At 41.3% G+C, this 14,103-nt stretch overlaps 1 protein-coding gene across 1 annotated transcript in view; it reads left to right on the top strand.

The window, feature by feature from the left end:
- LOC131269403 (uncharacterized transmembrane protein DDB_G0289901-like) overlaps nucleotides 1-7,952 on the top strand; it is a 34,599-nt gene extending 26,647 nt beyond the window's left edge. The window contains exons 4-5 of the mRNA XM_058271747.1: nucleotides 4,062-4,256; nucleotides 5,803-7,952. Of these exons, the coding sequence (XP_058127730.1) occupies nucleotides 4,062-4,256; nucleotides 5,803-6,944 (1,337 nt within the window). The 3' untranslated portion in view covers nucleotides 6,945-7,952. The remainder of the gene's footprint in view (nucleotides 1-4,061; nucleotides 4,257-5,802) is intronic.
- Nucleotides 7,953-14,103: the final 6,151 nt, after the last annotated feature.

Raw genomic sequence — 14,103 nt, 5'->3', positions numbered from 1 at the left:
TTTGTCGACAAACTGAAAATACTGAACATTCGTGGCAAGTTAGTGACTTCAAACCAAGAACCAAGCGCATCAGGACCGATCATGAAGGATAATTAGGTACGGTAACACGAGACGAACCCTGCTTGAATTTTGACGCTCTGCGAACCTTTTTTTGAATGTATTATCGGAGAATCGAGCAGGGTTCGCGAACCTTTTTCGAGCAGAAAAGGTTCACCGATTTTAGTGGAGAGCACGAACCTTTGCCGCGAACCTTTTTGACAGATTCCGTTTGGATCCACAGTTTGTTTACAAAACGATACAGTGAAAAGCGGCGAAAGATTCGTTACGTGTGAACGCTAAATGGTTCGGCGAACCGTTTTTTGGCATTCGTTTGTAATAGTGTGCGAAAGGTTCGCCATCAAAGGTTCGTCTCGTGTGACCGTACCTATTCAGTTATTCTGTTGCGGGATTGTTGGTTTGGATAGTTTTCCCTATTCCAGCAGCAGGTTACTAGTTGCATAGCACACTTGCATGCAACTTGAGATTGCGTGCAACATGAGATTGTACAACTTGTAAGCTCACTTTGCTAAATTTTATAATTTATCAATCAATCAATTACGGTATTCCCTTTAGAACCCACGATTGTTTGTGAATTTTCTTTTTGATAATATCATCAAATAATACTCGTATTGAATTTTTACAACTAATTGGGATGCACATGTGTGAAATGCCAAGGCAAATCTCTTGTTCGACGATTAGATTTAGCGCGAGGCGCAAATGTGGTAGAATAGTTTTTTTTGCGCATCACTGCATCAATCTTTTACCCAAGATTCAATCAAATTGATTGAAGAATGTTTGATAATTTGAATCTCAAAGCATTGGTTTTCATTTTTCAATGTCATGACTTCTCCTAGAAGAACTAGACTATGCAAAGAGAGTTACTATGGCCGGTCAACGATATGTTATTTGCGCGATATGGACTCTGTCATGCACCAGTTTTAGGAATTTCAGGTATGTTTATACTCTTTTTTCTTTTTCACTGGATGAGTAAATTTGAAGTTCTTTCCCAGATATATCCTGAATTCGGAAATTTCAAGTTTTGTTTGTAATAGGAATGCAAGAATTATGAATATTTTGAGTATTGATAAACATATGTTGGTACTTTCCGTAAGGCTAGTGTCAGTGCTCTACTGCCCTTGGTTTTAACAAATGAAAATGTGTGGGATTTGACAGATGAAGTCGGTCGTCCGATTTTATCGTTCATCTAGGAAAAATAATAAAATTCATTTAACTTTCTTAGGATTTTAAAAACAACAGATATATTTTCTAATCAGACGTTCGATAAAATATCGAGCGATAAGGAACAGACTGCTCATCTGGTAGCGGGCCAGAAAAGTCGAAGAAGTGTAGCCTTGTACAAATGTAATTCAGCTGTAGAACTGCAATCATATCTATATTTTAAACAAACTGCAGATGGTCGAAAAAGTGAATATGCACGTCCTATGGTGAAGCTACATATATAAACACCGTGCTAATCCTTTCGCGTATGTTTTGAAGAAACGTGGTGTGAATGTTCGCTTGTCAATTTGGAGACCGTCTAAAACTGATGTTTATGCGTGCATTAGCAGTTACGTTCTGTCTGTTGTCTTCTGGGATGTAAAACACTGCTAAAAATTTGTTTAGAACCTAAACAGCGATCTTGTTGTCATCATCATTGTTAGATTTTGAAAAATAAAAGTTGAAAGGAATTCAAACTCGGTTCTATTCGATCTTTTTTGCTTTATAACAAGCTAGCGGAATTATGGAAAGTGCATCAGAAAACCAAAAATACCAAAAACTAGTCAACAATAATACTAAAAATCATCTGTTTAAAGAGTTTAGTGTTAAAAAGAGACCAACAGACACCGGAACCTCTCCAGTACGAGAGTGACTATCCACCCAAAGGGAAAAAGTGTTATACTAAAAAATATTATATTTCAATACACACATGTATGAATGTTCCATTCGTCAGAAAGGGTGTTAATAAACTTTCTTCTTCTTCTTCTTGCCGTAACGACCTTGTTGGTCATGCCTGCCCGTTAAGGGCTTACGAGACTTTTTGCCTTTGAATACGTGGATAGCCAGTCCTCTCGTACAGGAGAGGGTCCGGTCGCGGTTGGGATTCGAACCCACGCCGTCGAGGTGGTGAGCCTCGACGCTCATATGCGCCGATTTTCTAACCGGCGCTACCGCTCGGCTGCCGCGGACCCCCCGGAGATTGGTGTTTGTTCTTAATGCTTAATTTTATTAAATGAATCACCCACCGTATCCTACACCAAGGCGCGCAGCCAACGTTCCCGCTCCTCTTCGACCCGTACCGAAGGCATTCTGTGTGCTCTTAATTTCGCAATAGAACCGAGCCCTACCATATGTCATCGTTTGTCACCAAGCAGAGAGCGCTCCGTGGTCAAGGTGGTCCAGATATGGGTTTATGACAAACCGAAACCGCATCCTGGTGATGCAGTTGCTAAACCCGACGGAGTAACTGGTGGGAGGATTTATTGCATACATTATACATTGCCAGCTCGGGTGTGTGTGTGTATGCTGGATCATCAGCACCATCAAAAAGCATAAAATCCTCGAAATGGACCAATGCGTCCAGCTCAGTAAGCTATATAAGCAAAAGCCCATGCTGATGTGCTTGTTAGCAGCTATTTTTAACCATAAACACCAGGAAGTGGGAGACTTTCTCCTGGGTGGGTAATGACTGCTCGTAGGTGGCCACCTAGCACAGTCAAACCCAACGTTGCCTTTCGCTACGGGTGGAAACGATGTTCACGAACTCTCCACGACTCTACGTGAAACCGACAGAATAATAAGCTGGTAGAATCGAGTAAACATTCTTCCTTGTACTTAACCGACGGAACAGTAAGCTGATAGAATCGAGTAAACATTTTTCGTTGTGAACCTTACTTACCTTCTTTATTGGCGCTGTAACCGCTGAACGTTTTTCGTCAGACGAATGATTATTTGAAACTGTTCACGGCCGCTAGCCAAAACTGCGCCGTGCTCAAATTCCGTTACACGAATTTATTGGCAGCTTCATCCGCACGACATATCAAATCTAGTGGAGGCTGGCCTTAGAGAATGGTCCTCGTCGTCTTTAAATGAACGTCTTTCTCTCGACCACGACTGTCAAGGTTTCGTGAGATTTTCGTGAGAACACAGGTCGCAGGACTTATTATGGAAACTCGAATCGTAGAGAATTTCCAACCCAATCGTCGCAGACGCATTATGCCTCATCCTCGAGTTTTCGTTTGGCTCCCGTTCGAGAACTATTTTGTCGATCATGGCAATCTGTTAAAAGAAAAATTGTTATGGTTCTCGAACAGGAACTCGAATTCGATCAATTTTGCTCCGTGAGTTAGTACTACGGAAAGTGCTCAATAAATAAATTTCAATACATGAAATACATTGAAGGTGAAATAAAGCGTTTGCTTAATACGCAGGCATTTTTTTGTTTAAGATTTGGGAAATAAAACAAGCCATACTCTTCCCAAATTTCAACAAGGTAAATTATAGGTTAATTCTTCAGTTCGCAAACTAAATTGTGTGAAGCGCATCGCGCTATACCTACCGCAGTTAGCATCGATGTGTTAACGTAGTAAAGTAAAAGGTCTTTCTCCTTTTCTCCCTTATCTTTGCTAGAGACATGAAGCTAAATGTAAACCTTACATCCTTTTACGTTTAATAGCGTAAGGTTAAAACCATTTTGAAGGCTTGTCAAACCGCGCAACTTTTTAACTCGTTTAATGATGCTGTCAGTTCGGGAACAGACGAGAACAAACCCGCCGTGGCTCTGACAGCATCTTCAAATAAGTTTTAGTTTCAAACAATTCGCAAATGAAGTTGAGCTTATCTTAGAATTAACATGGGTTGTATCGCTATTAAAGATTAATCTAGCCCACGTCGGGTTTAACGTTACGGTTTTCAACGTAAAAGGGTGAAATGCAATAGGTAATGTATGCGAAACTCGATCTTCAAATCACAAGAAAAATGAGTCTCCTTTAATCTCTTATCCTGAATGTTTACTTCATCCCCAGATATGTCCCAGTTCGGCCTAAGCTCGACCAACTCGCACTGGAGCTACAGCTCAACCGGTCCGTACTCGCCTTACCTGACCTCTTGCACAACGCCAACCGCATCTCAGTTCAACAATCCGGCCCTTGGATTTACCTGCAGCTCAGGCGAACAAAATGGTGGACAGGACTTCGCGTCAGCACGTGATTGCGTCACAAGTAAGTAGTTATTCGTAAGGCATAAACTCGACAGGAAGTAAATCCGAACTACTACTATTCAACATTATTGGTATTTACGGCTTAACAACACCACAGTCAAAATCTCTTGTGTTATTTTGATTTGAATTGTTTTATAATGCCTAAATCAAGAAGTCTATAATAGTCTGAAGTGCAAAATAAATGATAGCTACAATCATCCATTCCATCCCAACTTTCCACCATCATAGTTTACATTGGACATAAAGATAGTAGTATTAGGAATACTATTTCTTCATATACGACGCGCAACTTCGTCAAGTAAGGTAACTTTCTTCAACTTCAAGAGCTGTTCCTCATACCATTTTGACCTCTCGCTAAACTGCTACAGCCTACATAAGTAATTTGTTAAACTCGTTTAACGATGCAGTCAGGTCGATATCACACCACTGAACGTACCGTTAAAATGGTTTGACCCATCTTAAAATGAATTTAACAAACCGCTCACCCTCTTTACATCCGAATGTTACCGATTCAATCATTTGAAAGGATTTCAGTAACAGCTGTTCGAAATTGAAGAGTATATTGACAACATTAGTTAAAGATCACTTTGCTTTGAAAAAACACGGAATAGACCCAAAATCGATTGTATAAAATATCGGTATCCCTTACTGTTTTTACGCAAACCATTGTACTGTATTATTAGTTACGTTGTTCAAATATGCATTATTTTAATTATCATTCTAACGTGAAACCGATAGCGAAATATTTGTTTATGTTTGGGAATCTGATGTTGTATGGCTAAGACCTAGAACGTTATATCATGTCGATTTTACGCGATAACGTATAGTCTTCATCTAATCAAAATAAAGATTGCTCGAAAAGTTATGAAGAATGTCACACTAAGAGGTTTAAATCTTTGCGAATGGAGTATCGTGTAGTTCATTGATGATAATAGGGATGAAAACTATGAAAAACAGATTCCAGAAATCAGGCGAAATTGCACTTCTTATTCCTCGAAGACGAACCAAGCAAAAAAAATTACATTTAAATGGTAACGGAGTATTGCTGAAGTCATGTGGTGGACACATTTTTCATGATCAATTTAACAAATGATGGATCCAGATATGGACAAATACAGAATCTTCAATAATATTCACACCAAGCAAGAGACAGTGTTTGCCCCAGAAGACGGCTAGATGCCTTGCTTTAGAGATGCGTTTCGATGCACTCATTGCTCTCGCTGTGGACGCACTGCTGTTTCAAACTAACTTCTTTGGCTGTCTAGTTAAAAAACATCCAACCCGTTTATTCGTCTAACGGCAACGCAAGGGTTCAAATATTCATACTGAATGCATGCGTCACCAATGGAATAAGTGCCAACGTGGAAAAACATGGCGATGCTACTTAGAAAGGGACCTCACTTGAGTTTATATCATATTGATAACTTTATGGATAATTTTTGTCTAACTGTGCGGTGAAATAAAATGCTACAGTTTCCGTGTAGATTACTTAACGTCGAAATGTAGGTGGTTTGACTAATATGACTATAAACTACCGTGCTTTCCAGTGCTTCCCGACTCAACGGCCGCAGATCTGGACCAGCACCTGAGCACCCTTGTCGGAGCGACACAGCAGGCAACGAGCCACATGGTGCAGACGAACATCATGGCTGGCAGTGGCGGTGTGACAGCTGGCAACGGCACTGGTAATGCGAGTGGCAATGGGAACAATGGGAACGGCCTAACCACACAGATCCCGACGCACATCTCCAACGGCCTGATAGTCCCCCGATACGCCCAGACGACCGGGACCAACAGCCACACTGATGCGTATGGCCTCACCAGCAGCCAGAGCGGCCCGCGCAGCCTGAGCGACTCCTCGCAGGCAGAGTCACCGGTGCAGGACGACCTACTTTCCTCGAACACACCCAATCTTGGGAGCAGCGGCCCCAGCTCGACCACCGGTGGGGGCGGTGGTGGTGGGGCTAGTAGCGGTGGTGGCAGTGGTGGAGCAGCCGGCCACCATCAAAACTTCTCTAGTATCGTGATGAACCAGAGTAACGCGGGCTCTAACGCGTCAGCCGTCTCGAACTACGTCGGCTCGAACGGCACGGGAAGTTGTAACGGGTCTCCGCTTTATCCTGTCCTGCCTGCCAGCCTGCTATACTCCCAGCTGTACACGGCGGCTAATCAGTCTGTGGGCGGTTTCAGTCATTCTGTCAACCACCACCATCACATTCAGTCACCACACGGGGCGGCCGCTGTGGCAGCGGCAGCGGCTGTTGCCAACGGTAGCAGCACTGACAGCGCATCTGCCGCTGTCGCCAGTGCGGCCGCCGCTGCCATGCATGCCGGCGAGCTGCAGAGCGTCATGGATCACCTGACAGCGGGTGGCAACCAGGCGGCAGCGGTGGCGGCAGCAACCGTTTCGCACCGACACAACCATCACCATCATCATCATCAGGCTGGATCAAACCTACTCGGGCACGGCGGTCAGGGTGGTGGCGGCGGTGGTGACGGTAATAACCACCCGGACCTGTCGCTCATCGGCAACTGTGGCACTATGGCGCGAGGAACACTGGACGAAGCAGGGCACCGGGTACTCGGTGGAACAGTCGTCGGAAGTGGCCGACTAGGAGGGCCTCCTGGCGGCCAGGGACAGGTCGGACAGGCGGCTGATAACGGTAACTCGGTGTGGCGGCCGTACTGAAACCGAACCGGTGACACTGCCGTCCCCCTGCCGATCTTCGATGTACACCCCTCTGGTCCCCAATCGCTTTCAGCTTCGACCACTGTGACTTACGTTGTCCATTTACCCCGACAGCTCTAAAGTTGGACTTGAGCAGTTCGAGTTGGAGAAGCTTGTCCTAACAGTTCCGGAACAACCAGCGATAGCAATTATCATCAAAACTATGTTTACAGTAAAGCACACAGTGTCACGATAAAGTTCCATGATGACCAGTGCTATTCTAGGTGTTAGTCTCTCACGATGTTGCGCAAAATACCCTAGAGCACCAACTAAGAGGTCAAATGCCCCTCCACTGTACACTTTGTGCCGTTTTGCTAACCCTGCAATCCCGAAGCTGGCTACTGCTCCGGATCCTCAACTAAGCAACTGCAATCCATTCATCCAATGGCTACCAAGCCACTTTTATCAGCCCAGATAGCCTGATAGCTGATTAGAGTTTCTATCGCCTCAATGTCGGTTGAATGCACCAACACCGTTGATACCGTGAGCAGCGTTTTCTGCTCCAAAAACTCTAAAGGTAAAGCAAAAGCAAAACCCCCCTTGCTGACAGCAACCGAATCCATTATCTGGATTCCATGGCGGTGGTAGATATGTAAAGTTGAATACGTTGTAGTCACCTGTGAGATGGTTTAATATTGTAGTGTTGTAACTGGTCACTGGAAACACGGAAAACATAGCACAGCGCACAAAATGCATTGGATACTCACCTAGTCGTGAAATTCGTATATGGAATGCCACAAATCCCGTTAACTAAGCGAACGATTTGTTTAACTCATCAAGAGTAGCACAACCTACTCAAAGGGCAAGCGAATCGGTAACTGTAATGTCGGTTAACCGTTGATTATGCATAGCGTACCCCACAAAATGTGCAATGGCATAGCAACTTTATACCAGTTATAATAATCGGTTAAAGTGTATTGTAGCTTTTTATTTATTTCTCTTATTCCGTTTTTGTAATTGTGGATAAAACAACACTAAAAATATAATTTAGATGTATGATGATGAATATGAATAAATCAACTTAAAAACACACCTTCCGAATTTCTATTCAGAATTTTACAGTTAACCTTACAGCTTCGATTTTCTCATCCTTTGGCTTCAACCAATGATGGGTGAAGGCGGGCAAGAAACACCGTTGCTGGGAGTGCCGGTGGGGAAGAAACGCCTTGCTAGAAAGAGAGCATCGAATTGCATTTCTAAAGTCATGGTTTGCCAAAAAGAGACAGCTATTACAACATTACCGGCCACATGCTGTACTGCAATTCTGTAATACTCTTGTCAATTTTTTGTCGCTAGCATTAACAGAATTGATAAAAGTGTAAAGCACACACTGCATTGATTAAGACAATCCGACCTATTTAAATACCACGTGTTGCGAAATTGTATTAGCTGTTCTGCTTTGTAGCCGCGGCTTCAGAAATCCACCTTATTGCGATATGCTTGCCAAATGTCCGAACAAACACCGTGCTAGAACGAATACGTCGAATTGCTTTTCTGATCAAACCTTTGCGGAACAGAGTGAGCTGTTATAATATTACCGGCCGAATGTTTAACTTCGACGGCACGGATTGCTCTAGCCATCACTAGTAGTCGTCAGTGTAGAATCCCTAGCGAGTAGGGCATTAGCGGTAAGTACTTGGTGCCAATATTGGCGTAATCTGAAGTCACCTTTAGCACAGAGATGGTTGTCGAGCGATAATGATCCTAGGAATATTAAGTCGGCTCTGCATTGAGTTCATTGAATCGCATTTCTTAAGCCGCGGTTGTGGAAAAGATTCAGCTATTACAATATTACAGGCCGCATGCATCATCTCGAAAACACGGGTTGAATCACAGTAACGTAGTCAGGGGGGGGTGGTATACAACAGTAGTAGTATATATATTTTATAGAGGCTTTGAGCCGGGTGGCTTCTTTCACCTCTAAAAATGTGGTATACAACACTTTTACTACTCTACACTCAATTCCCTAGACTCTAATGCTATCCCTAAACTGTATGCAATTTATTGGAATTGAGTGGTACTAGCGCCACCTTTGAACAATCAAAGAAGCTTCAGCTAGGGTTCAACCTGTTTGAAGCACTGACACCAGGTAAAAGCCCGGCAATAAACTTTACGATAGAGGGGCTGTGATCGGAGAGAGGAGATGATACGAACCCAAATTACGAAAATCGAAAGTTTTGTTAACACGTTGACTGTCAACCGTTTTAACACGTTGCGTACCGCGTCACCCAAATATGGGTGACAGCAGTTTTAGTACAAACAAGTTTTTGACCCATAAATAAATGAAAATGCAACATAAAAATTATTATAATATTTTATATAAATTTTTGGGAAGCTGAGTTTTTGCTTGGCCTTCGAAAACAATCGGTTTAACAAATATTATAAACAAATTGTAATTTGAAAAATTGTACTAAAAATTGTGCTAAAACGCTTGGTACGCAACGTGTTAACACGCTGACTGCCAAGCGTTTTTAGCACACTTTTTTAGAACAATCTTTTTCAATTGAACACGTTGACTGCCAAGCGTTTTTAGCACACTTTTTTAGTACAATCATTTTTAATAAAATTTGTTTATAAAATTTATTGAACCAACGATTTTTGGAGGTTACGTAATAACTTAGCATCCCGAAGAAGTGATATAAAATATTACTATAATTTTTATGTTGCATTTTCATTTATTGGTGGGTCAAAAACTTTTTAGAACTGAGTTTTGCTGTCACCCACTTTTGGGTGACATGGCAGTCATCGTGTTAACACGTTGACTGCCAAGCGGTTTTAGTACACTTTTTTAGAACTATCTTTTTTAATAATATTTGTTTATAACATTTATTCAACCGACGGTTTTTGAATGCTAAACAAAGACTTAGCTTCCCAAAGAATTGATAATAAATATTACTATAATTAATATGTTGCATTTTCAATTATTTATGGGCCAAAAACATTTTAGAACTAATGACAGCTGGCTATCAAAAATGATAGCCATGGCAGTCAACGTGTTAAGAACTTTTTTAGTACAATCATTTTTGAAATTTGGCTATACAATGAATGACTTGCTCTTTATCCAACTACAAATAGGCTAAGATTGCCTAAGCATATTTTTTTACAACCTGAGTTTGAAGGCAAGGAGTTTTTATTATTATTATTATTATTATTATTATTATTATTATTATTATTATTATTATTATTATTGTTGTTATTATTGTTATTATTATTATTATTATTATTATTATTATTATTATTGTTATTTTGCTTTATATATGCTTAAGGCACAGTATGGTGTGTAGTGCGCTCAGTGCGCACAATCGCAGTTTACCCAACACTAGTGGCAAGTGCCGAGATGCCTGTCACCCTATCTCGGCTTTACTGGCGACTTCGTCTACGTCATCGTTCCACCTCAATTTAGAATTACAACTCCTCCTCTGTCCAAGCCCACCGGAGAATGGCGAGTCTGATTCGCTGTACGACAGTGAGATTTCCGTAGAATTCGTAGAGCTCATAATTATATCGGGTCCTCCATTGTACTTCTTCACTTATGGGGCCAAAAATCCTGCTGAGCATCTTTCACTCGAACACAGCTAAGTGGGTTTTGTCGGATTTGGATATATCCATACTCTATAGCAGGGATGTCAAACATGCGGCCCGCCACTTCTTTGAAACAATACATCGAAAGTTTGGATCCTTGAGTATTGACTTTCGTTTGAAAAGCAAAATATTTTTTGTGAATGGCTTCACGAACTGTGAATTGCAAGGGAACTGAACGAATAACAATCTAAACAATGTTTATAAGAATGTGATATACAACATTGATCCACATCACGCCGATATATAGCAGTTGACAATAGCAAAGGTTTTACATATATTTTTGTAGATATGTGAGTGTATAGTGTTCATAGAAAAAACATGATGAACTACAAGAGCATTCTAGATAAAATAACAGATGTGGAGCAATAAGTTACGTATAATAATAATACACCTTTACTTTTCTAAAATCTTTAGCAAAATGCACAATAGTGTTCAACTGGGCCATATATTTAAATAAACTTGATTTAAATTCATTTAAATTTGGAAAACGATTGATCAAGAAACCTACTTTTACTAAAAATTGTAAATTTGCAAGAAGCAATATAATACAAAAAAATGTGAAAGTGTAAAACGTGATTGACTGTTAAGATAAAATCACACTGATAAGAATATATTTTCATCAATCCAATCAATTATACGTTTTGGCCCGCGAACCTATTTTGGGAGGAAATGCGGCCTGCCAAACGAGTTTGGCATCACTGCTCTATAGAGTCCATGCCTCGGAGACGTATGTGAGTACTGCACTATGGAGCGAAGCTGGTATAAAAATCCAAAAGTCAACTTTGGATTTCAGAAAAATTAAATATGTTTTCTCAAACTACAAAATGAAACTAAGAAATGACCCAAAAATTAGAGACTCTGTTCATCCAAATTTCTTAGAAATAGACCATGTGACCAATTTCTTAGAAATAGACGGTGTGAAAATTTATGAATGGTTCGCGCTGGTCGTAGATAAGAAAGGCTCCGCTAAAATTTCAGAAATTTGAGTGTTATTTTTTATCTGTCGTTCTATCAAAACTCGCTTTTCGTACGAGACTGTTCCCGATCAAAATTCCGTGCATTTCGTGTAAAATATGAAGTAAATAATGAAGCCATTGCGACCATACTTTTGATCGCGATATGATTGCAGGATCAAACACTGCTTCGTCGCCGAATATGTTTGCCACCCAGGACAGAAGGCCTTCGCGTTTCTGGCTGCATGTAGTGGGCATTGCACCGATGGTCACAGTGGCCCAATTAATTACATCAGTGCAAGGACGGCTCAACACCGATGACGTTTCGCTTTCTCAATGACATCATCATCAGAACTATTGTTGTCTTTAAAAACATGCGTTTTGTGTAACTTACAGTGCACCCATGCTATAGTAGTACGATCAAACTTAGTGGTAACTTGGTGAACTTACACTAAAAGCTATTTTTGTTTTAACGAATATTGTCCGGATGCAAGTAGCTAGTGATTAGTGATCAAGTCTGCAGACACCATCCGACACTGCTTCAAATTTTGGCAGAACGAAATTCATTGCACCTTCACATCGTCGTTAACTAATCGACCAAACCCGATGAGATCAGCAATATCTTGGTAGTGATCTAGACTACCATAGTTAGTGTCCACCAAAAGAATTAGAAGAACAAAACAATTACAATCTGTTGACAGATATGATAAACGACTAATAAGAGTGTTTTTCATAGTAAGATGAAGAACTTATCTGATTAGTAGAGTGTCTTTTTTTCGAGATTACGGTTGGGGTTGATCCGGGTCCATGCCGGCGGTGAAACTTTGCTAAATACTTTAAAATTAGTTAAACTATGTTTCTAAACATTAATAAGACCATAACACATCGAAATTTGCTGCATTACAAAGCGTATTTTTTTCCATAATGCCACACAGTTTTCCTTGGCAAAAGTGAGCAAGACTTTGTAAATGTGCATATTGAATATATTTTATGAAAGCTGAATGCATTACCTTTCCAACAATGTATAATACATTAAGATCATAGTTTAACTACTCCTAAAACGATTGCAATCAAGCAATCAATAAAAGTTAGCTTGCGCGGATCATTTTTTATCCCTTTTTTTACTGTGACAGATTATTTCTCGAAATCTACTCATCCTGAAAATTTTGATTGGTCTTAGTTAACTTGTCTACTGCAAGGAAATATAAATTAAATTATCATACTATTCATCGCCTAATGTTCGCCTTTTCCCCATAGTGCCTCTGGCTGGCTGCTGACCAGATCTCCATCCTTACTGCGGCAGCTGACCACCTTCGGAATAAAGGTGCTTCGGTGGCCTACTATCGCTTGGTAAAACTATCTTGTTGGTCCGTATTGCACTCTGGTTTCCTCGAATTTTCCTATTTTAGCAACCGGTGGTCAGTTCCAGTTCGGCGTCGCATCAGAGCGGATGGTTAGCAGTGCACGAGGTTCCTGAAAGGGTTAGCTGAAAAGTAAGGTTATCTTAGGCACGGCCGCGTGGTGTCGCCGAGCTGGAGCTCAAGTCAGAGAAACCCTAGCCGACGCACATCTCGTGCTGTTTGAGTAATCAAGCGGATCACGAGTTTCGTGCGATCTGACAAACGGAAGGAAATATTCCTTTCGTTACGGCGGGTGAACAGCCGCATTTTGACTGCGCACTAGCGTGGTTGGCTAGCAGTGCTCCTGGCCGCATGGTGGCAGTCAAAAGGCGACGCCTACAGAAAATCGAAAACCACAGAAAACCAGGACATATGGCCTTTAGTTGCCAGTCCTAAACCAATAGAGGTCTATGTCTCCAGGTTAGCTTGCGAAGGCCCAGGAAGCTGGATTCAATAGCCGTACTGGAGTAAATCCTCGCCGAATTGAAGAAGAAGAAGAAGCAACCGGTGGTATTCTTCTGCGCATGCCCGTGTTGTTTGCTTCTGCTGCATTGCTCGGTATGCACAATTTTTACATTCGTTCACAAGTCTGCAATCCTCGTCGTATTGGCCTTGTTACGTTCATTCTAGTTTCAAGCCACAGGGAAGCTAGACAAAACTATAAAAATAACATAAATGTTCTTCTTGTTTTGTTGGTCATCGGGGCCCCGTTAAGGGCTTAATCCTCTCGTACAGGGGAGGGGGGGGTCCGGTCTCGGTTGGGATTCGAACCCACGCCGTCGAGGTGGTGAGCCCCAGCGCTCATAGGGCGATTTTCTAACCGACGCTACCGATCTGCTGTCGCGGACCCCCCAAGTTACTAAGTTTCTTGTTTGTTTGTTTGTTTTGATAAATGTTACTAAGTTTTTTTGTTTTTCGTGCGTTTCCTATGGTATTCATTTAGTTTGTTACCTAGAAATAATCTAGGAGGCAACGATTTTTTGTTTTTCATGATTTTATCTTAGAGACGTAATGTAATTGTTACAGTTCGATCATATTTTGAAACATAAATTAAAAAAAAAATCTAAACAACATTGGGAAAAGTGATAAAATTACTAACCACTTTGTTTCGATTTCGCACCAAGACTCGATGCGTATGTTGTGTCGTTTTGATACGCCAAGACGTTCTCATGGCCAGCCATTTTA

The sequence above is a fragment of the Anopheles coustani genome, chromosome X (genome assembly GCF_943734705.1).
Source record: "Anopheles coustani chromosome X, idAnoCousDA_361_x.2, whole genome shotgun sequence".
NCBI classification, from domain to species: domain Eukaryota; kingdom Metazoa; phylum Arthropoda; class Insecta; order Diptera; family Culicidae; genus Anopheles; species Anopheles coustani.
The sequence above is the reverse complement of the archived record's forward strand: the minus strand, read 5'-3'. Positions and strand labels throughout refer to the sequence as shown.